This window comes from Ascaphus truei, chromosome 9 (genome assembly GCF_040206685.1).
Source record: "Ascaphus truei isolate aAscTru1 chromosome 9, aAscTru1.hap1, whole genome shotgun sequence".
Classification (NCBI taxonomy): Eukaryota; Metazoa; Chordata; class Amphibia; order Anura; family Ascaphidae; genus Ascaphus; species Ascaphus truei.
Window position 1 is genome coordinate 53,403,968 of NC_134491.1, and position 24,840 is coordinate 53,428,807.

At 41.7% G+C, this 24,840-nt stretch overlaps 2 protein-coding genes across 5 annotated transcripts in view; one reads left to right on the forward strand and one right to left on the reverse strand.

Annotated features, from left to right (window-relative positions):
- Positions 1-5,332, forward strand: part of SYNE2 (spectrin repeat containing nuclear envelope protein 2) — a 231,822-nt gene extending 226,490 nt beyond the window's left edge. For 3 of the 4 annotated variants that reach the window (XM_075614874.1, XM_075614875.1, XM_075614876.1), the window contains 4 exons: positions 578-766; positions 2,959-3,024; positions 3,793-3,830; positions 4,364-5,332. In XM_075614874.1, coding sequence (XP_075470989.1) covers positions 578-766; positions 2,959-3,024; positions 3,793-3,830; positions 4,364-4,589 — 519 coding nt within the window. In that variant the 3' untranslated portion in view covers positions 4,590-5,332. Of the gene's footprint in view, positions 1-577; positions 767-2,958; positions 3,025-3,181; positions 3,240-3,792; positions 3,831-4,363 lie in introns of those variants that run through there. The other variant, XM_075614877.1, reaches the window with a different exon arrangement.
- Positions 5,333-7,328: 1,996 nt separating this feature from the next.
- Positions 7,329-24,840, reverse strand: part of ESR2 (estrogen receptor 2) — a 47,566-nt gene continuing 30,054 nt past the window's right edge. Inside the window, exons 6-9 of the mRNA XM_075614880.1 lie at positions 22,869-23,002; positions 17,825-18,005; positions 16,607-16,802; positions 7,329-7,724 (exon numbers count right to left, since the gene is read on the reverse strand). Coding sequence (XP_075470995.1) covers positions 16,619-16,802; positions 17,825-18,005; positions 22,869-23,002 — 499 coding nt within the window. The 3' untranslated portion in view covers positions 7,329-7,724; positions 16,607-16,618. The remainder of the gene's footprint in view (positions 7,725-16,606; positions 16,803-17,824; positions 18,006-22,868; positions 23,003-24,840) is intronic.

Below are 24,840 nucleotides of genomic sequence, written 5' to 3' on the forward strand. Positions count from 1 at the left end.
GTGCAAAGACTGCATACAGCAAGTGGGCCGAGCTGGCTTACTACTGGTTCTCCAAGCCAGTACAAATGGGTTTAGTGTCCCACTAATACTATGTCGGCTACTACTCCATCTCAGCCCTATTCTTTATTTGAAAAGATTGAAAATAATAATGTAAATATGTACAATATATATAATATTGTGAGAACTATTACTGCTCATCTCCTAGATCTCTCTTCCATGCATTCTGTACATCTCTCACCCCCCTTAGCATTGTGTGGACATCATTTGTAACAGGTGATGGAGGTGTTGAGCATCATATAACTATAGTTAGCACCTTTTATACAGGTTCTGACACGTGTGACTTTGATAGTTACAAGTAATGTTGCTCCAGCGACAGGATAGATTCCTGGTAACGTTGGATTCAGGAAATGATGCCATGTTAAATATTGATGCTTAAAATAAAAGTTTGAATTAGAAAAATTAGATTGCATTTGAAAAACTAGACTCCAGACCTGCTATACAAGGAATACATTAGTACTTTTTTTTTGTAATATAACCCAAAAATATTTAATTGGCAATAAAAATTGTTTCTATTTAGCAACTGGAAGAACAGCTGTTGGAAAGGCAAATTCAAGTGAACTCAATGCGAGAAATCTCCAACTTGTTGCTAGTAAAAACTGAGGATAGTTGTGTTGAAACTGATGAGAAGGTTCATGTCGTTGAAAATAAACTGAGGCAGCTCCTGAAAGATGTTTCTCAAGATTTAGAGACTGTACAGCAAGCTCTGGTGAGTAACTAGCACCAAATGGTGTAGCATTATCCTGAAGAACCTATATTTTGCATCGCACTGGATTTATCTTCTAAGTTTAACACTCATTATTTTCCTCTGCAATGCGGTGCTGGCTCCTTTTGCATGGAAGGGTTTTAAAAAGTAGCAATGGAGGACCATTGAATTATAAATATTCACAAGATGTTTTGTAGAGAAAACTAGTGCTGGGTAAGTACTGTATTAGTTTCGTAGAACTTCGAGTTTGCAACACTAAAGGGTCAGAACTTTCTTTAAAGATTCATTCTGCTGCCATTGCAGTCTTAGGCCTTGGACATACAGTAGTAAACACTTTTGTGCTGTTGCTTGCTGCCGCTCGCTCTACCAGGAGCTTTTTGCTGTCCTGGCAGAGGAGACAGCAAGCGCGCTTGGGAGGCGGGTATCACTGTGTGTTTGTCACTTGGTAGCTGTGTGTGTGTGTGTGTGTGTGTGTGTGTGTGTGTGTGTGTGTGTGTGTGTGTGTGTGTGTCACTTTGAAGTGGTCTGTGTGTTTGTGTGTCACTGGGGAACGTGTGTGTGTGTGTGTGTATATTATATAATATTTTAAAAATGAAAAAAAAAGACATGTTGTGAGAATAAATTATTTATTAACATTGTGCAACTCTGATAAATATATTCACACACAGACACAGACACAGACACACACACACACATACCTCTGTGCTGCCTCTACTCTGGTCTGGTGGCTCTGCTCACAGTAGGGAAAAAAAAGACTGCAGCCCCATTGGATGGGAGCGGTCACGTGACCGCTCCACCAAGCAGCAACATTTCAAACTCTCCTGTCTCCTCTGATTTTCTCAGCCTCCGCACGCATCAGCGTGCATGCGGAGGGAGAAACTACAGCCGCGCTGATTACAGATGCAGGGGCTTTGTGCATCTGTTCAGCGCGGCTCAGCCCGCCTCAGCGACGCTGATTTCACTATGTCCTGGGCCTTAGGCTAAGTCCCCGCTGGTGCTGAGCGTGCTCATGCTTGGAGAGTGCTCCAATCATGAGCGCCGGGTGTCCTGCTAGTGCGCGGGGGAGGGGTGGGGCATTGCGGGTAGTTGAGCGTGCAGGTAAGTATAGGTTTTTTCGTTTACCTAAGCGCCGATCACGGGTGTGCCCGCCGCAAGCGCCGCTCAGCGATAGCGGGGACTTAGCCTTAATCTGAAACCATTTTCCATACACTCGTTATGGAAATGTGATAAACCGATATCGATCAATTCATGTTTATGATGTGAGTGTAGTTTAAATGACACGTCTGCCTATTGGACTTCTGTAGATCAGAACGTTTGCACCAAGCATGAACACCAGTGTGACATGTCATCTCCCAGGTTATCCCAGGTCTTGAGCTAATGAAGCATATTGACATTACCATTGAAATGAACATCCCCCTTGAACACCATTTCCAATCCATTATACTCTGTGTGAGAAACTGACCGCTTTTCCCTAAGGCTGAGTCCATGGCGCCGTGCGGAGGCGCGCTGAGGCTGAGGGAAAGCGGGTGCTTTCCCTGGCCTTGGTTAGCGCGCCATTGGGGGGCGGGCCAGTGACGTCACAGAGCTGGTTCGCCTTCATTGTGCGAACCGCTCACGTGACCGGCCCTGCGCTTCCGTGAGTGCTTGAAATGACATTTTTCTTAAGACCTACGCCTCTGCACGCTTGCGGAAGCCTGCGCGAGCCCCTGCTAAAGCCGCTCTCATTGCGGCTGCAGGGGCTCACTGGTACACGTAAGCGCGCCTCAGCACGGGTCAGCGCCTAAGCGCTGACCATGCCCGAGGCCTAATGCTCTAATGCAGCGGTGGCCAACTCCAGTCCTCAAGGGCCACCAACAGGTCAGGTTTTCAGGCTGTCCCTGCTTCAGCACAGGCGGCGCAATCCTTATGATTAAGCCACCTGTGCTGAAGCAGGGATTGCCTGAAAACCTGACCTATTGGTGGCCTTTGAGGACTGGAGTTGGCCACTCCTGCTCTATTGGAACACAGTGTCTGTGTTTAGTAAGACAGGATAGTCTTACATAATCCAGATTGCCTGTCTATGGAGAGCACAGTGTTTTTTTCCATTTTGTTTTTTTTTTTCTCATTATGATGACTGTGTCAAACAATTTATTCTCTTTTTAATTCATGCCATTATAAAATGATCTTGACGTAAGGACACATTTTTTGTAATGTAGGATAATTCTGCCTCTGTTGATGAAGTGGATGCCGCTGGCTCACTACTGACTGCAATCTCTGACAAGGTAAATAGTCGTACAATGTGCCTGGGGGCTGTCCTTCCTTGTGTTAATGCAGCAGTACTATCTAGTATATCAATAACTGCAGGAACATCACTATTTTGGCGTTATGTTTTATAATATATACATATACACTCGACTAGATTTCTGTTTTTCTTTCCAGGTAAAACGCCTTTGTTTTCCACAAATGGGAAAAACAAAACACATTAAAGCAGCAAAACGTAAATAAATCCTATGTTTTTTTTTTTTAAATCAGTTCTGTAATATTAGATAATACTGTCTGCATTTTTTTTTAAACCCCAATTGCCATTTGTAATGATTTTTGTAATGTACTCATCATCCTTTCGTTGGTACAACAACCATTTAGCAAGTCATATCCACTTCCTCTTTTGAGACACACCGATTTGAGCTCTGCCCTTTGGCAACAAAGTATCACAAACAGATCAGTTGCTGTGTTCCAAACAGCAGACTGTCTATTGCTCTGGAAGCTGTAACAATAATGTTACATGTCAGCTGCAGCACGGAGGCAGAAGGCTGCCATTTAGTTATTTGCTCAATCAGGATTTTATCAGATCTATAACGGGAGCTCCAAACGATTGCCAGCTTAGGGAAGAACGTAGAATTATACATTGTCACGTGGTTTTACATATAAAAAGAAGAAAAAAAAGGGGGGAGGGTGTAGTAACGCTGCTTTAATTGTTTTTCTTGACTAGTCCTGATTAGATAATAAAAGTATAGAGCCTGACGACTGACAGTTTTGTTTTTATCCACCAGGCTGATGTGGGAAGAACACAGGGCGAAGATGATGACAGGTACCTTTGTTATACATTATTTAAATGTAATATAGTCTATGAAAGCGTTCCACTGAGACTCTGTAGTTGAAGCAATAAATAAAGTAGCAAGTATGTGAATGAAAAGCAAAGTGGAGAAGGAGTGGCTCAGTGAGTAACGACACTGACTGGCACTGAGCTTGAAGCAGGGGAGCCTGGTTCAATTCCCGGTGTTGGCTCCTTGTGACCTTGCGCAAGTCACTTTATCTCCCTGTGCCACAGGCACCAAAAACATAGATAGTAAGCTCCAAGGAGCAGGGACTGTGTCTGCAAAATGTCTCTGTAAAGCACTATGTAAAAACTAGCAGCGCTATACAAGAACATGCTATTATTATTATTATTATTATAGTGTGGGTTTTTTTTTGTTTGTTTTTTTTTTTTAAATGTCTGTGTATGTTCCTAGACATTCATGGTATATAGACAATAAACTAAAACATTTATACCACAAGTGGAAGTCGGGTAAAGCTGTTAATGAATATGTTTCGCCCCAAAGTAACAAATGTTTGTATTTACAGAACGACAGAACAGCCTGAAACTGAGCAGGGAGTATCCAGGCAGCGATCTTTCTTTTACCGGGTCTTAAGAGCAGCTCTGCCTCTTCAGCTGTTACTTCTCCTGCTCTTACTCCTGGCGTGTATGATCCCCTTCTCAGAAGAAGACTATAGTTGCACTCAGGCAAACAATTTCGCCAGATCCTTTTACCCGATGCTGAGATACACCAACGGACCTCCGCCAACATAACGGTCACGAAAAACAAACTGCCGGCACCCTGTATGTGTGTGAATATCGCAGACCGTGCGTCAAAGCAGCCATGTGACATTCCAGTACCATATTTATCATCAGAACCGGTTTAAAACGCAATATATTGCAATGAGAAATCATGCTGATTGTCTGGGGACATTGCTTCAGGGTGTGGTTCAGGGGGAGGCGATCACTTTGCATGCACATAATAACTTTATATATAATTGGTGGTGGTACCCAAACAGCCATGTTTAAATAATTAGTAACAGCAATAATGTGTTTAATTTTCTTATCCTCTTTTTATGTGGTTACTCTAGAGAGATTATTTTATTGCATGGGCGTGGATATAGTATGCATATTTGTGAAATGTTAAAATGATAATTAATATGTAAATGAGTACATCTTTCTCTAAGGACATATCTATATTCATATAATTAGATGATGTACAGTATGATCTGTTTTCTATTGAAGACTCCTGGATTCATTTCTTCAGTGTTGTACAGTCAGATTTTATGGGGGTTTTTTTTTATATTAGATGTTACCTTTTTAGACCATTTTGGAATTAATGAGTGACACTGAAAAGTATCGATTTGTCTTCAAATGGGTTATTATAAACAGGCCAATCCTATCTCAGACAGCGGCTTCTGCAACGTACAGTACTGCAAGCCCGTCAGCCGAGAAATTATGAAACTATTTGCAAGATATTGAAACATGGTTCAATAAACCTCTTTTACCCTTTGTAATCACTGGTTTTACTTTTGGCTATAACATGGAGAAGGACCGTATGTTTTGTTGATGCAAAATGTCACAGCATAGTCATGTACAGCTTGTATTATTTATTTTAACAAACCTTAAAAAACAAAAGCCTGGAATTCAGTTTTTCTTACTGGGTTTCTGATTACCATGCAACTCTGCATCTGTAAAGTATGGAAATGATCATTTCAAGTTTAGTAAGGCAAAAAAATAAAGTTACATGGTCACTTACATCAAAAGGACATATGAGCAGATACCATCAGATCTTGTCCTGTGATTGGTTCTTATGTCACTTTATTAATAGTTTGGGGTTTACATCAAAAATGAGACTGCATTTAAGATTATTATTTTGTTTAAGCTACATACCCAGGTAGGTATATTTTGGGGATTTGAATTAAAGTAGAAACCCAGGCATGTAACATGTAGAGCATTTTTAATTCTGGTTACCAGTAACAGGTAAAACTTGCAATTCATTTTCAGGGACTATACAACTGATTTATTTTTTACTTTTTTCTAACGCGCAATTCACCAAGAAACTCTGTGCTAGAGCGTGTCGGAAGTTAGGGAGGACACCCCTCCCAGACCTACAACGGGGACCTTACACCTCTGGTTTAAACTGCTACACGAAACGCTGTTCTTTGTTTCTCGTAAAACAGCAGTCCAAGCTGCCGGGTTTTTTTTTGTTTTGTTTTTTTCCCCTTGAATACAATCCACATAATAAGTAATTGGCTAAGTTGCAGATCGATCCGTTCTCCTGTGATCGATTGGCAAAGATTCAGCTTGGGGGTTCACTAAATGGCTGTCAATGCAGCAGAAGAGGACCAAGGATGCAAAGTTCTCTTGGGAATAGCATGTGACCAGACAGTCATACAATTGGTGCACTGCTAGAGAGAGGGCAGGGCTCAAAAAGGGGTGTGCCAGAGCCTGATTCAGAAGAGGAATTGGATGTGACTTTGCAAATGGTTGCTATAGAAACAAAAAATGCTTCCTACATTATAATACATTAAAAATGTCATTTCAGAGTTGTTTAAAAAAAATGCTACAATTATTTTCTCATAAAAAAAAACGTAGGATATTGCTTGGTCTGCAGCTTTAACCGCACAGTTCCAAATTAAAACGAAGGGAAGCCCCAGTATTGTTGTAGTGCCAGATTGTTTGCACTTTTTAATGTTTTCTGTGCATAAGAAAAGAAAAAGGGTCTATTTTCCTAGAAGAAACTTCCACCTCGGGGACAGTATCGGGGACAGTATCACACATTTATAAGAACATCTTGTTCTAAAAATCACAGAGCAGATGTTGGATGTTAATAACATTCCATGTGTAACAATGAAATGCTATAATTTAAATCCCTTTTAAAAGGGCTACTTCAGTCCTTAATGGGGGGTTAACATTTCTGCTTCAACAAGAGGTACATGAGATTTCTGTTTTGCTTTATATTTCAGATGACACTTTAAGAAGCTTTTTCATCTTTCTGTATTTATATAAATACACACAAACGCCATAACCCAACGTCACTGCTAAGCAGCCAATGAATATATTATAGCCTTAATTGCTAGAAATAAACGGGATGACCTATTTCCTGAGTGGGGCAGTTGTGTTTTGGGACTTTTCCTGCTTCAGATAAGCTCCATTAACCCTCTAGCTCCAAGAGAGGCTAGCTACACATTTCTGTGGCTGGCCTCTGTCGGCGAAAGGGTTAAAAGAATTTAATAATGGTCAAACAGATGCAGCATTCAGCTGCTGTTACTCCTCCTTTCCAGTTGGTGGCGTCGGTTTTCAAGGCATGCCATTTGGAAACGTAATATGCTAAAGCTTTTTGGAACTCCGTTAAGTACCAACCTGCTTTCTGGACAGAACCCGTTCTCAGCTCACCTTGCCTTGCACTTGGAAACCTTAAATTGGGTTTGTGTGCCAGGCTTGGCTGCGAAACTGGAGCAAAAAAAAAAAAAAAAGCACTAGCTTTGCCAACGAAATCAAACTCATTGGTTTTACTGGGAATGTTTCTTACAAACCCACTTGTCTTTATTATATATTACAGTTATAAATCTGTTACATTTGTCATCACAATAGTCTGTACCCAGCACATGCTTAAAAACGAGCAATAACTATTCCCCCCCCTCCCCCCTATATATTTTACAAAAAAAGCGTTCTGTTCTCGTGAGGTGCAGCATACTGTATGCCATATGGGAAATAATGATGCTAATGCTGTGTGCTACCAACAGTTAAGTCTCACTTTGTTCACCACATTCTTTGCAAGATCTTGACAACTTCTTGATGTATATAGAGAGTTGTTGGAAGGAGAGTTGGTTTTCCCATAGAAAATTCAACGTGCCAAAGACTTGCACAAATGCCAGAACATGTAGTGGATTACTTTTTTCTGTCCTGATTTTAGGGATAAAAAACAGTAAAAGAATTTCAGACAAATCGCTTTTAATGCCTTCACAGAGCACATTTACACACTAGAGTTACAATTATCTGCACACACTTGTGTAAACAAACCAGCATGGAAAACATATTTGGGGAAACAAAGGCACCGTTCAGTTAATCTTCCTATATAAAAGGTACTTCTAGATCTGTTTGGGCAAATCGTGGCATGAAAATGCATCAAAATTTTGTGAACATTACTAAAAACATTACAAAAAAAAAAAAGAATTGGTTAATATACTTTTCTCCCCTCAACATGCAGCTGTACCACAATCGTGCCATTTAATAGAGGTAGATTTATCACAGCAGTGTTCAAATGTTCAACTAAATAAGTCCAAGATATTCTGTGGTTTTTAAACGTCACCAACAATAGATTGTACCCTGTGCTAACATTTCCATGGGGATAAATATAATGCATCTTGATAACTTGTTTGAATAGCCACCAGCTTGCAGGAAGTAATGAGACAAGATGAAATGCAGCTACGCTTCATAATAAAGTGCTCACACACGAAACGCGTAGGTGCGTTTCATCTTGTCTCTTTGTGAGCTTGCAATAAATGTATATACATTTTTGAGTTGCCCTGGATATTCAGTTATTTATTTTTGGCTGTGCTCTGCATCTACCTACTACTTCTGGATTTCCTGTACCACGGATTGCACGCCCCGTATTTTCTGGACTCAGCTGATAGGTAATGGGCTATAGTCCCTTAATTACCTTGTTATAGTATTCAATACTTTATTTGTATACCGGATTGGGAATTATACCTTGTGCCCTATGTTGTGTTTGTCACGTGGACATCACTAGACACATCTCTCTGGTTATATTATATATGGAATCTGTCACGTTGGACATTCATTACAGTATCCGGACATTTATGGACGTTTATATTCATATATTTCCTTGAGAGAGTCACGTGATTATTGAGCACCATCTTTCTCAAAAAAGCTTTGGCAGTTCCAGTAGTATCAATACAATACAGTAGTTATTAGTAGCAGGGATCCGGCTGCTCTTAAACATACATCCATCCAGTATGTAATACTTTAAGTATAATAGGGTGAGGTACCTCCAAAACATCAGTATGTCCTATCCATAATAGGTAAAGGGAGAATAGTGTTGTGTACTCTGTCGGTATATCACATATGGCAAATCCTGATTCAAAATAATGTCCCTCCCTGTTGCATAATAGCAGAAATAAGATTGTGGAAAGAACTCACTTTTGTAGACATCTGGATCAATCTTAGGATGTCCCCTGATGTGCAGTCCGTTTGAGGTAAGTAGAGCAGCAAAGAGGAAGAAGAGAAAGAGCACCATCCACAGCAAAAAGAGGTCCAGAGGGGGCTCACATATAAAAAATACATGACTTTAATGGATCATACAGGGGACCCCTACAAAGGCAGCAGCAACACACAACGCGTTTCGCGCATATAGCCCTTCATCATGGTGTAGGGAATGCACTAAAATCAGCATTTTTAAATATGTTCTGGCACGCGCATGACGTCAGACCCTATAACACACCCCTATCGCGTTCCTCCGGAAACTACCAAGAGCGCGGGTTCCCATTGGTTAGGAAAACATTCAAGGTAACAAAACTTTAATGTTAAGAGCAACCGGATCCCTACTTCCAGTACCAATTTCCCACACTGATTTCTCCATTCATCAACTCCATTAAAGACCATGTTTCTTGATTCAGAATCTTATAGAGAGGGGGTAGGGGGGGGGGTTTCACTATATTAATATTTTCCTTGGAGCTTTGGAGATTTTTTATCTTATTCATTAAACCCTAGGAATTATACTAGTCTCCTCTAATTGCCAGATAAGCATTGCAGCGGAAACTCCCATCTTCCAACATTATAGACCTTACCATTTCTGAACAGGCGGAAGTACCTCATGGCGGCTCTATGCATTTAATTGCTCGGGTAATGCAAATAGATTGAAAAAAAAGCACAGAGGGTGTTTGAAAAGGTTTTGGACGTCAACTGTGAGGACATAACAGACTTGAAAAGTAAATTCTCTCGTTTAGAAAAACTTCTGATTCTTGATACCCGCCTGCGGTGGGATATTGTTACTATCAATAATAATATAAAATCTGTAAGAATTCCAAGAGGGTTAAGAATAAAAAAAAATCCCCTACATTTGGTTTTCAAAAGGGTGGTTTTGAGACTAAGTGGAAACAAGTGCTTAATGAATGTTCATTTAAACTCATGGAGCTGATTGTTCGTTTCAAAGCAAAAGAAAACCTGGCGATTGAGGCCGATATAAATACTTTACAAGTTAAAATCCACGAATACACTAAAATGGAAGGCTTTGATGAATGTGACCGTCCTCTTGCACAGAATGTTAATAAATTAGAAAAGGAGATTATGGCAAAGAAGCAGGTTAAGTTTGAAAGGGCAAAACACACAAAACCCCTGCAAGCTATTTTTGGGAACCCCTGAGCCCCCACAAAATATATATATGTATATGTGTCAAAAAGGAGAGCTATTGAGCGTGGCATATGTATACAACAGACGATAGAGGAGCCCAATGCTACATCCAATATAACAAAAATACACAGTAAAATATTCTCTTGAAAAAGGGTCATTTAGTTTAACCCTTTGGCCAAAGCATTGTAAGCCTGCGAGCCACGACAAGGCAGACCCTGTTTGCAAGTCCTAACACTACCAGATAAAATACTAATATACCTCTATTAGGATTACAATTCTCATTTACCTCTATTAGGAGGGAGAAAGACCAACAATGGATCTGTATCCAGTAGAATGAAAGGACCTACTAACTAGGGAAGTGGGGAGGGGCGGGCTTAAACCCTGGGAAGGAGGAACCACCAACCCCCAACAGCTGAAACAGCTGAAAATAAATTAACAAAACACACAAAACCCCAGCAAGCTCTTTTTGGGAACCCATGAGCCCCCACAAAAAAATATATATATGTCTGCCTTGTCGTGGCTCGGAAACGTACAACGCTTTGGCCAAAGGGTTAAACTAAATGACCCTTTTTCAAGAGAATATATAAGTATTTTACTGTGTATTTTTGTCATATTGGATGTAGCATTGGGCTTCTCTGTCGTAAGTTTCAGAGGGACAAGATGGACTATGAGAAAAAACAAGTGTATGTTTGGCAAAAACCTGCATCCAATAGAAGACCAAACCATTGCTCGCAGACTAACAGCTCTACACCATCTCGAAAAGGTGATCAAAGACCGTTCACATTTAAATCTATCTTAAAGACCAGATCCTCAAATGATTCTACAAGTGGTGAATCTGATTTTTCTGACAACGGGGCATCTGGCCATTCAGTTTCATTTTGCAGTAAACAGGACAGTCATACTGAATCTTCAAAATCATCAAAAGGTTCAAATCCATGATTAACATGGTCTTATAATAAAAATGATAGACGTGAGACGCAACATACACCACAGATGCAGCCCCAAAGACCGTTTTATTCACTATCAAAAAACAACCGAAAACACGGCGGGGCAGCGGGAGACAATCAAAGAAAGTTCCCTTCCAAACACAAGAACTCCTGAATGATCCCTCAGAGATTATAAACATCTCCAATGTGGAGCTAACAGCTTGTGAACTCAGACTCCTCAAAAAGGGTTTAAAGTTTGCCCCAGATATGGATTTTAGATTGTTTGACACTATTGTGGACCTACACAAATTCTTACGCAAACTTACACATCAGAAGTTCTTCCAGAAAAGTCCTGATTCAATAGATCAGTCAAGCTTTTATGATTCTCTTATAAATATATCTACTGGTGTTAGTAATGTTTATACTTCTTCTGATTCCAATGTAAAGGTACAGGTCCCACGTCTAACTAACCCCTGTAATAATGATTTTTCATTTAAGGAACTCTGTGAACTCCAGGACCTGAATGAGTTGCTGGATGATCAGCATTCCGCTATTGATCCGTTGACCTTCTTTGATAGACGGGGGTTGGGTTCTAAGGGGAAATCTACCTTTTACCCCACCTTTGTCAGAGGTAGCTCTATAGCTACATTTGAAAAGCTTGTCGAGCAAGATTTTTCTCTCTTGGCCAGAGACTATCAGTTCAATGTGTCTTCCAAAGCATATGTTAGCAATCTGACTAAAGGTGAGGAAAAAGCATCACAAACCTTGAAGGATAATAAACAATTGATCATAAAAAATGCAGATAAGGGGGGCGGGGGTGGTACAGCATAGGAGCGATTACCACAAGGAGACTTTACGCCAACTTGGGGATACCCTCTCCTATGCTGTACTACCACGTGACCCCACACTGTCCTATATGGCAGACATGAGGGATCTGCTGGAGGAAGGTAACATTTTGGGAGTGCTTAACGAGAATGAGATGGATTTAATTTACAATCCCCATCCTACCACGACCATGTTCCACCATCTCCCAAACATCCACAAAACACTGATCTCCCCTCCTGGGAGATCTATAATTTCCAGTATTGGATCTTTGGGAGATGGTCTGTCACAGTAGGTGGACCACTATCTTCAACCCCTGGCAAGGTCCCTGCCTTCTTCTATATTGGATAGTGGAGATCTTATGTGCAAATCCCAAATTTCTCATGGAATAAGAATTATATCTGATTGTCGCTGGATGTGACCTCGCTCTATACGGTCATCCAGCATTCTCTTGGGGTGACAGCTGCACGCTACTTCTTAGAGCACTCTCATCTTTCACCTTCACAAATCACTTTTATTGTTGATTCTATTCACTTTCTTCTTACTCATAGCTCTTTTCTGTTTGACAGGGTTCATTATCTCCAGGCACGTGGAACGGCGATGGGTACCAGCTTTGCCCCATCCTATTCAAACCTTTTCATGAGATGGTGGGAGTCGTTCTGCGTGTTAGGAAACTTGAACCCCTTTAGAAAACACATGATATTTTACCGTCGTTTCATAGACGACCTTATTCTGATTTTGGCAGGTGATGTCACAACACTTTCACCGTTTATTAATTTTATTTTAATTTACACACACCTTTCACTATCACCAATTACGATATCTAGATCTTGTTCTTTATGTAGATTTATCTTTGAAAATACAAACGGATATTTATCGTAAAGATAACTCAAGGAACATCTTAGAGCGGACAGCTGCCACCCAAAAAATCTTATTCGAGCAATACCCAAGGGTCAATTTATGAGAGCAAAACGAAATTGCTCAAGTGAAAATTACTTCCAGAAACAATTTTTGGACATTTATAATAGATTCCTGGCAAGAGGATATGGGCTCAGGAATTTGGATGACACTTTGGAGGAAGTTAGCAATATGGACAGGAACACACTTCTAAATAGAAAGTCTAAAATAAAAAAATTCTAAGCAAAATCCTCTATTCATCACTCAGTTCAGTAAGCAGGCCGGTGAGATAAGGAGTATTGTGAATAAACACTGGGAAGTCTTACGCCTGGACCAAGTCTAAGTACCGGGTCTACAAGCCAGCCCCACAATGGTCTTCAGAAAAGCGAAGACAATGGCAAACTCTCTATCACCCAGCCTTTTCTCATCCCAAATGTTCACACTAACCCACTAAGACTTTCCAATCCACTGTTACCAAGGAGGTGTATAGGATTCATCACTTTATTAACTGCATGACTCCTTATGTAGTCTACCTACTCCCTTGTGGATACGGCAAACAGTATGTGGGCGGCACCATCAGATGTTTAAAGTTGAGGATTATGGAACATGTGAGGCTTATCAACAAAAAGGATATGAATCATCCCGTGCCAAAACATTTTACCCAATGTAAAAAGGAAGATGTTAAAAATCTCACATTTAGTGGCATAGAATACATTCCTCCTATAACCAGAGGGGGTGATCGTACCAAGAAGCTGGATCAGAGGGAGGTCTACTGGATGTTCATGCTGCGGACGCAGGTTCCGCTTGGCTTAAACACTGACAGGGACCTGGGTCACTTGTTATGATCCTCTGGGCCCTTCCTCTGATCCAGCTCTGCTAGCCTCATACACTGCAATACCTCAATAGTACAGGCATACCCCGTATTAACGTACGCAATGGGACCAGAACATGTATGTAAAGCGAAAATGTACTTAAAGTGCAGCACTACCTTTTCCCACTTATCGATGCATGTACTGTACTGCAATCGTCATTTACGTGCATAACTGAATACGTAAATAACGCATGTGTAATCGGCTCTATAGTCTCCCCGCTTGCGCACAGCTTCGGTACAGGTAGGGAGCCGGTATTGCTGTTCGGGACGTGCCGACAGGCGCATGCGTGAGCTGCCATTTGCCTATTGGGCGACATGTCCATACTCGCGAGTGTACTTAAAGTGAGTGTCCTTAAACCGGGGTATGCCTGTAGTTGTTTTTAATAAATAACTAGCATATAATCATATATTTGTGATGTTTCCAATGTATCCCTTTGTCACAATTTCTACTCTTCATTCTAGTCTCCATCATGGACGGCGTATTGGGGTAGCACGCATGGGATACACTGTGGTTATTACCACACTTATTACATTGTGAAGTGTTTTCCCTCAAAGTGGGACACCCCTCTATATACAAACCCTGACTAGATATTTGTTGTCTGGTTTCCCAACACCTTCTCAAAATAAATTCTATTATGAGTTGCTTTAAATGCTTATTTTGTATATTCATGAATATATGTTCACTAGCTAATACATCCCTTATGGATGATACTTCTGCCCCTTAAAATACCGCTATGGATTTATATATATGAGAATATCTTGCTAATGTTTATTCTGTATGTGTATACCCTTCAGTGAGTTAACGGTTTTTATAGTGCTGTTGTATAAACATCCCTATCCTTCTGGAAGCATTTTTGACATGTCACTTTGATAATTTTAGGATCAATCTGTTGTATATACACCAATCCTGATGTCTATATTACTGTTGTATATACACCAATCCTGATGTCTATATTACTGTTGTATATACACCAATCCTGATGTCTATATTAATTATTTTTTATTTATTTTTTAATCCCCCCCTTTTCCCTACTTCCACTCCTTCCCCCCCCCCTTTTTTCCTTTCACTTTTTTCCTCTCCCCCTCTCCCCTTCCCCCCCCCTTTTTTCTCTCTCCCCCCATCAGCTTGTCCTTTTTGACATGTCATTTGCACCTTTATGTGGTATATAATATTTTGCTTTTATTAATATGTGATTGTTTTCATTTCATTTCCCTTTTTTTTTTGGCAGTTCTGGGCGTTTAGGGGTTAACTAGTCTCCTGTGTTTAATAAAGTTGTGATTGTGAGCTAACTTGTCACGGTCGCACGCCCGCAAGGGGGGGCGCGCGTCCACGTACGCGGGTGCGCATGACGTCAGGAGTTCTTATTCACCCATCCTCAATGTTAGTGTAATGAGGAACATTAAAGTTTTGTTACTTTGAATGTTTTCCTAACCAATGGGAACCCGCGTTCTTGGTAGTTTGTGGAGGAACGCGATAGGGGCGTGTTAAAGTGTCTGATGTCATCCGCGCGCCAGAACATATTTTTAAATGCCGATTTTACTGCATTCCCTACACCATGATGAAGCGCTATACGCGCGAAACGTGCTGTGTGTTGCTGTTGCCTCTCTAGGGGTCGCCTGTATGATCCACTCGTCGTTTATTTTTTATATGTGAGCCCCCTCTGGATCTCGTCTTGCTGTGGATGGTGCTCCGTTTTTCTTCTTCCTCTTTGCTGCAATACTGTGGTTAGATCCTAAGGCCTATGTACCAAGATTCGATTTTAAAAACGCGTGTCAAAATTTCAGTGCGAAAGTTATACAAATCTTCATATATATATAAAAACTTAACACTTATGACGGCTAGTTCATTATTTAAAATGAGTTTTGATTCATTCATTGCGTCATATTTAATACGTTGAGTCAATTCAATGTTGATTGCTACAATTTAAAACAGAATCATGTGTAATATTTAAAATGATAAACCATTCTGAAATATCAATGATTGGTGTAATATTTATAATCGCCATACTGCGCACTCATACATTTTGGTAACCTATATAATGAAACTGAACATCGCTGGTGTGTCAAATACATTTTTGGGTTGATACATAACAACTTAATTCTGCGCTTAATTAAACACTATTAACAGTCTTTTGAAGGTTACCGCCATGTTGAACTTGGCAGACCGTTTTGATGCACTCTTTTTTGGAGCACAGAAACAGTCTTTTTAGTGCATACCATGAACATCTGTACGCCTAGCGCACTCCCTTTCTGTGTGCTAGAAAGAGAATATAATGTGTGGCACAGATTGAGAAATGTCAGGTTAATACATAGGTGCACACGAGCGCAATTCAAAATTAGATTTCCCTGCGTCAATATGGTTCTCTCTTACTGTATATAGTAATTACATTTCTGAGCACCTCCCCTCTGCAGTTCAACATCCTGGCTTGGTGCCATTTTGGAAACCGTTAAATCGGAATGTCACAGATGTTTGGCTCAAAGGGTCAATATTATTTAAACACACAAGGAAATCTGATATATTTTATATATTTGACGCTTGCTAAAAATGGCGGCTCCAAAGAAAGTCACCTTAACTAGTTTTAACCCACGGCAGAATCCATCAAAGACACTGTGCAGGCATAGGTATAACTAAGGCTTTGTGCTAACAATACAATACACTGCATGCAAATATAGCAATCTCACCTGAGTATCACTAAAAAATCATTTGCGTCTCCGTGTAAACATACAAAGTTCATTCCTATTCATATTGAAAATCCGCCTTTCATTTAGAGTTCCATTTAGGTAATAAAAATAAATATTGACAGCATATTTTGCAGGTGGGAGCAACAAAGTATCTCAGTTACAACCTGTAGTAAAGTATTACTAAATGTGTTCTGGCTTTATACAGCCACTTTTCCCACCTTGGCGCCCCATCACTGAGCCGGCAAAGCAGCTTCTCTCCCTTCGCTCGCCGCTCTGGAGCTGTATCCTGAAGCAGAGATGGTTGACTTCCTTTGATCCCGCAGAGTGTGTGCGTTCAGCATCTCCAGTAACAAATCATACACGGGCACCACATTTTTGCATTTCATGCTAAGTAGATGTTCCATACCTTTATTACTGTGAACAAGAAGATAGTCCAGAGAAGTCACCATTTGAAAAAAAAAGTGACAAGTTCAAATATTACATTCTCTGAAACATTAATATAACTATCCTTTTAATGTCTTTATATATAATGTGTAACCCTGTTCATTTAATGTAACCATGTATTGGCACCATAACTCTGTGCCCAGGACCCGAAAACATTTTATAAGGTACAGTTCTGTCCACAAAAAGAAATCTCAGAGCCAGCAACTTGGGATGCCCCGAACTATGGGCTAGAGCAGTGTTTTTCAACCAGGGTTCCTAGGAACCTAATTAGTTCCCTGCAATTTTCTGGTATCAAATACAGAAGAATTTACAATGCATCTGATCTCAGACGCGCTATTAGAGAGGGTTGGGGTTCCTTACAATGCATCTGATCTCAAACGTGCTGTTAGAGAGGGTTGGGGTTCCTTACAATGCATCTGATCACAGACGCGCTATTAGAGAGGGTTGGGATTCCTTACAATGCATCTGATCTCAAATGCGCTATTAGAGAGGGTTGGGGTTTCTTAACCAAGAAAAGGTTGGAAACCACTGGCCTAGAGAGATAACAGGCAATAAAGTAGGGTGCTAAGGCAAAAAGGGATCTGGTCATGAAACACTAATCATAGATGAGCAGTAACCAAGCACACCAACAATAGAAAGATTCAATGGAATGTAAAAAAAAGTCATCCAAACAGCCAACGTTTCGGTGCAAAGATCCCCCGATGAAGATGCTTTGCGCCAAAACGTTGGATATTTGGATGACTTCTTTAAGTCATTAAATGACCTTTGTTTTGCATTCCATTGAATCTCTCTATTTTTGGTGTGCTTGGCAACTGCTTGTCCAAAACATTTTATAAGAAAAATTAATTTTAAAAGAAAAGTAATCAAAGAAAATGTTAAAAAGCCAAATTACATTTTGATTTAAGGTCTGTAGGAGTTTTACGGTATCATTTTTCTGTTTTTATCTAATCCTACAACAATGTGACCGGCACAGAATCACTTTATGGTCCTACCTGGCGTGTCTAACATGAGAGAGCAGCATCAGCAAATTAGCCAAGCGTGTTGACTGTTGCCGGAAAGGGATTCCACTCTTGGCAATAACCCAAACCAGCGCATCGGTTACTGTATTCAGTAGATGGTGCAACTTTCTGCTGCTTTCTGACTCCTCCTCAGAACTTGATACGGGAAACATACCTATTGATAGAATATAGGACAAAAACAAACAGCTATTTAAATAGTCACACGTTTAAAATGTGTTTAGTAGCATAGCATTCCACTTGCATTGACTTCTAACTACTGTTACTGTTACCTTATTTTTACCGTTCTCTCTAATTATCTCTCAAACTATTTTGTATGGTAGAGTTATGTTACAATTAATATTTACTATTCTGTCCAACCCATCCAACAATTCAAGCCACAACCAGGGTGCACATACTTTACCTGCTACCTACAAAAGTGCTAAAGCTCTGCAGAACATTATTAGAGAAAATTCCGCTCTAAAGCAGACTTCCTCCACTATAAACTTATATTCTCGTTTTATAACACTGACGTCTCCCTTGCCACGCAAACCTACTTTTCTTCACTCGTATAAACTCTGTCCTAATCCCCAATGCCTATTCGCCACCTTTAACTCCCTTCTTCTCCCAATTAAACCTGCACCCCATTCTACCCTCATGGTCCGAGACCTCACCACCTACTTTTACAAGGTTGTCAATCAGACATCTCTTCATGTCACCTACCTCCCCTCACACACTTAAATCCACCCTACACTAATTTCCCCTGTGACTGAGGATGAGGTCTCTGCGCTCCTCATCTCCTCACACTACAACCTTCCCCCTTGATCCTATTGCCTCACATCTCCTTCACTCGGTCTATGGCACACTAAGCCCCACCCTAACTCACCTTTTTAACCCCTCGCCTCCGGCACATTCCCATCTTTTCAAATATGCCCTCAACACGTCCATTCTAAAGAAATCCTCTCTTGTAACAGCCTACCTCTCTAACTACCACTCTATCTCTTCTCCCCTTTGTCTCCAAGGTACTTGAGAAACTTGTATACAACCGCCTGTCTCCCTTTCCTCCAACTCCCCGCTTGACTCTTTCCAATCCGATTTCCGTCCTCTACACTCCACTAAGACAGCACTAACAAAAGTGGCCAATGACCTAGTCTCAGCTAAGTCTAAGGGTCTCTTCTCCTTACTAATGCTCCTGAATCTCTTTTGCTGCCTTTGACACTCTCCACTCTATTGGTGTCCGTGACGCAGCCTTCTCCTGGTTCATGTCCTACCTATCCAACCGCTCCTTCAGTGTTTCCTTCTCTGGTGTCGGCTCATCTTCACTCCCTCTCTGTTGGGGTCCCACAAAAATCTTTCCTTGGCCATCTGCTGTTTTCACTCAACACCTTCTATTCATGATCGAATGCAATCTTTTGGCTTTCAGTATCATCTCTATGCTGATAACATCCAAATTTGCCTCTCCTCCCCAGACCTCTGCCCCTCTTCCCTGACCTGTGTCACCAACTATCTCACTGCAATTTCCTCCTGGATGTCCCACCGTTGCCAAACCTTAACATGTCAAAAACAGAACTAATACATTTTCACACGTACACCCAAACCAAACCTTCCCTCACTGTCAACAACACAACAATCTCATCAACACCTCCAATCCCTGCTGTCTTGGGGTTATCTATGGCTCTGCTCTCAATTATTCACTTTCAGTCCCTCACAAAGTCTTGCTGTCTCCACCTCCAAAATATCACCAAGATAAGCCATTTTCTCACTCATGACACTGTGACGATGGGGAGGATTTGGCCCGGGATTAAAGGGGTTACACCCCAATTGGCCACCTTCTAACCTCACCAGGGAGACAAGGGGTTAACTGGGCTGAGGTCCAGAAATGTGATTTAACCCTTGTCATAACCTGAAAATGTATATTCCACTGTTCCCCTGTTTTATTGTTATATCAGTGTCTGCATCACACACACACACTAGGATCCATCCGGGAGCACAAGGGTTAATAGTTGTATAGTAATTATAGCCCTTTGTGTAACTTTCCCGCCTTTTCAGGCACCATTTTGCAGGCTCCCATAGGCCGCCATTGGAACTCCATGTCTTTCAATGGCGAATCTTGCTGAGGGGTCCTGTTCCTGAGAAGACCAGCAGATGGCGTCTGAGAGGGAGAGCGGCGGTTTCCCATTGAAAGTCAATGGGTTCATTGACTTCAATGGAGAAATCCTCGAGAGAGCTTTCCAGGAACGAGTTGGCTGCCGTCCAAACCGCTTAACCGCAAAGCGGATACAATTTCAATAGGAGAGCTTTGATCACTTACAAGTCAAGTTCAACGACAAGTGGCGTGGGAATAAACTGTTCTAGGGCCCCTAGAAATAAAATTATTTCTGTCCCTAGTTCCTAGACCTCCCCCCACTCGACCACAACTGGGTCCCCGTATCCTGGACCCCCGATAAGGGTCGAACCGAGAAGAGCGGGCCGCGCCATAGGTTCCAATGGCGGCGGCAGAAACAGCTCAGGAAAACGGCTAAGTGTCAAAAGCTGAAATTTGGTAATCCATAGCTCCGGTTCCGGAGGGCCCAGCGGATCAGGGTTTGGGGTATCTGTAGCCACTGCTCCGGCATGGCTGCAGAACCATCCTTGACCCGCTTGGACCAACCCGACGGAGTATGGACCCCCTTGAAAGTTCGGGATTTCTCCCATAGACTCCAATGGCAGCCAAACCCCATTGACCGGCTACGGCGGTAAAACCCCATTGACTTCAACGGCGGCGTCGCCCCATTGAAAGCCTATGGCAGGGATTCCCATAGCCGCCAACGGCGGAGGTTTGCCATTGAAAGTCTATGGCGGCGGAACCCGTTGTTTTCAATGGGGATTTAGTGAAAAACCCTGATTTAATTTACAGCGGAGATTTTTGTATTAAAATGTAAAACGGTTTTAAGTGTATTTGTGTATCTCCGGCTCCGAAGGTCGTAGCAAGTCGCAAATCGGACCATACGGTGTCCCAGTTCCAGCATTGAGAACCTGCTGGACCTAACGGAACCGGATATTTTGATATGTTCATGTTTTATCTATTATACTGTGTTTTAAGGTATGGGTAAAACCCAGAGGAAATTCCTTTGCATACCAGGGTAGCATATGGCCAGAAAGGCGACCCAATGTCTAGGACTTAAGTATGTTTCAAAGGATTTTGTCACCTCCACTGTTTGCATGAGGGCGGAGATTACTCAAACCAGAGCAGTCTTCAAGTGTTCCATTTCACACCTCAAAACAAAGGGTTTCCTGCCAGATATTCCGTTTGGTAGACTGGCTGGCATTCCTGATGCAAATGTGGGATTACAGAAATGAGACCCCAGAGTGCTACTGCGCATGTACCAACTAGCAAGGGGGCATGGATCAAATTGTGTTCCCACGTTAATGAGTGGCTAGAGTTAATTAAAAACCAATCCACTGTACTCAAGGTTAAGGATAGGGCCCCAAAAGGTATATAATCTGTGGCCAACCCTTTACCCTTTGTCTGTTCTATACCATCTTGATTGCTGAGAGAAACGCTATGCACTGTCTTCCTGCCAGAGGTCTTTCATGTCTTTGGTGTCTTGATGACTATGAAGAGTGCTGTATGAACTGCCAGTCCAGATATGACTGCTTCATCATTTCCATTTTAAGTAAGTGTCTATATTTTGCCTGTTATTTCTACATTTTGTGTGTTCACCTTTATCAAGGAATAAATTATATTTTATCATATCTAAGTCTCGTCCCATTTCAGACCCCGTTATAAATATATATTATCTTTTATATATATTTATGTGTGTAACATACAGCCTGCCACAAAGTCACCGTGACAGACACAACTAAAATCCGAATTCATCTTGTCCCGCATTGACTACTGCAACCTTTTCCTAGTTCGCATTCCCCTTGTCTGTCTGTCCCAACTTCAATCCACCCAAAATGCTACTGCCAGACTCATCTACCTCACTCACTGCTCTACTTCTGCTGCTCCACTACGCACATCCCTACACTGGTTCCCCGTATCCTCCAGAATCCTATTTAAAACCCTAGCTGTGACTTCCAAAGCTTTAGATGATGCTGCCCCTATTACATCTCAGCAAAGAAAATGGAAGCAGGCACACGGTCTTCTGAAGATGCAATTTAATGTGCCACCAAAGGGTCCCTTTGGTGGCACATTAAATTGCATCTTCAGAAGACCGTGTGCCTGCTTCCATTTTGATCTCCTTTGGGATGTCTGGACCTCCCTTGACACAGTGCACCGGCTGATAAGTACCCCCCTACAGCACCATTTATCGGTGTGCATGCACTTCCACATATGACCCTATTACATCTCAGCCCTCATGTCCTAATATATCCCTAAACACCCCCTATGCTCTGTCTACAACATCTGCCCTCCTGCCTTATTACCTCTGCTCACTGCCGCTTACAAGACTTCTCCCGTGCTGCCCCCTCCCTCTGGAATTCCCCACCACGTACCATCAGACTGTCCCCAGGTTTTCAGACATTTAAAAGCTCCCTTAAAACTCACCTTTTCAAGGAAGCCTATCTGGCCTACATGTAACATCCAACTCCCCCCTTCCAAACCCCATTGGGACTAGCTGTGCGGCTGGGTCAATCTCTGTGCTATGTAACAGCCCCTAACATCTCCATCCTCAAACCTTAATGGGACCAGCTGTCGGACTACACAATACTCCAACTTGGCACACTCCATTCCACAATGTGTAGCTACTTGACCTTTTTGTTTCAACATTGTCCCTCATTACCTCGACATTGTAAGATCACGCGAGCGGGCCCCTCCTTACCTCTTTGTAACGGTGCATGTTTGTCCTTCATTGTATGTACTGTACCAGTTTATGTAATTATCAAATCTCTGTATCGCGCTGCTGAGAATGTTGGCGTTTACGAACAATTATTAATATAATACCCGTAAGGCATGCATTCAAATCCATTTAAAACCTATTTTTAAAGATGCCGATAGTAAGACGCACAATATCCCAATTCAAATAATTCATTGGTAGTGGGAAAAGCTGCAGATACTCACTGGAGTTCAGGAGGATCAGAACCTTCAGGCAGAGATACTCTCTGTGCTGTAGCTTTAACTCTCGAAATCTTGAAGTAGTGGCTAGAAGCATATCAAATATTTCCACAATTCCTTCCACACACTTCCCTTCATCCCTGCAATAAAAACATTTCAATCACCCATTTCCAGTCAAGTTGCAGCATCTGATGTTGTATGTATGTGTGTCTTTATATATATAGCGCCATTACTGTACATACAGTAGCGCTTCACAGCAGTAATACACGTGACAATCATATAAATAACAAATAATACAAATAACAGATCATGGGAATAAGTGCTTCAGACATAAAAGTGACATTTAGGAAAAGGGGTCCCTGCTCCAAAGAACTTACAATCTAATTTGTTGGCAGGAAGAACGTACAGAGACAGTAGGAGGACGTTCTGGTAAGGGGCCAAGGTTTATGTATGAGGTGTTAATTATATGCCACGGAGCTACTCATATGCTTCCTTAAGCAGGTGTGTTTTGAGGTGTTAATTAAAGGTGGATAGGTGGATAGAGAGGGTGCTAGTCGGGTACTGAGGGGAAGGGCATTCCAGAGGTATGGGGCAGTCAGTGAGAAGGGTTTAAGGCGGGAGTTTAAGATGCCCTTCTGCCAGAGAAGGTGAAAGCATCTGCCAATTTGCATGTTAAACCCAGATTTTTGTCATTCGCACTTGGGTATGACCAGACATTAAAAAGAGTTATGATGGGTATAAAAAAAAAAGTGACAAAAACGCTCCACTGTACAGTGTACAGTAATTACAAATACCGCTTGTGGTGCACGTCTCAGACAGGTCTGCAACAAAGCTGTGTAATACGTCAGGCATAAGCTTATAGGGGTCCATGTTAAATTGGATAAGAAGAGTGACACACTGCTCATTTGCATGTCATTACCCAGAATCCCTGGCTGTAGGGGAAGCACTGTTTGCTAAGCAATAATGGGGAAAGACAGGGTTGCAGACCTGCCTGAGATGCCAGTGGTATTTTCATTTACTGTACACTTAGGTATGCAAATTATTTGTATACAGACTATGCTAAGGTTTGAAGATAGAGTTTTTTTCAACATTGCCTCAAAAAAGTAGTTCAAAGTTGTAGTAGCTGTGATTTGTTGTAGAAGAGAGTTCATGGTTAAATTATTGTGCACACAGCTTTCACTCCTAACGGGTATGTCTCTTACATGAGCTGAGTATTCTACTGTGTACTGTATAAATACATGGATGGTACATGGGAACAAGAAGCCTGTTCGGGTTTTAAAGTTCGGTATCATTTCATCTACAAGTAGGGTTGCCAGGTGGCTTCTCCAAAAATACTGGACACAATGGTGAAAGGCGCGACATGCTCGAAACACACACCTCCCTCTCACCTCTCTCCTCTCCATGCTGTTTCCTCCTTTCCTTGGCTCCACCCCCAGGCTCCTGACACCTCCTCCTGATTGGTTGCATTACCCAGCAGGAGCCAATCAGGATGGAGGAAGCTGCCCAACCCCCTAGGAATAGCCCTGCTCTCTCTCCGCTCAGGGAAATCTTGCAGCTCCCTAAGCCGGTCAGGTCACTAAGTCCAGAGAGGTAATACCGGACACATACATGTCCAGTATTACCTCCAATTTTTTACTGGACAAAGTGTCCGATTCAATACTGGACACCTGGCAAACCCTACCTACAAGAACTCTAACGATGGTCCATTAAAAAGTATCAGAACCCAACCCACATCTTACTTATAGAACAAACACTTCCCGATCAGAAACAGGCATGTCTGGGTAATAATGTCCCCTTTAAGTTGCTCTTTATGCATTATACATTTAATTGGGATTTCAAACACTGTTCCAGGCGTGTGAAAACTTGTCACCTGAATGTTTTCATAGAACAGCAATGACATTACAACATGTCCGGGATGGTCAGGGTTTCAAGGTCTGTAAACAGACTGCTGGATGTGTTAACTGAACCAGTCAGGGGA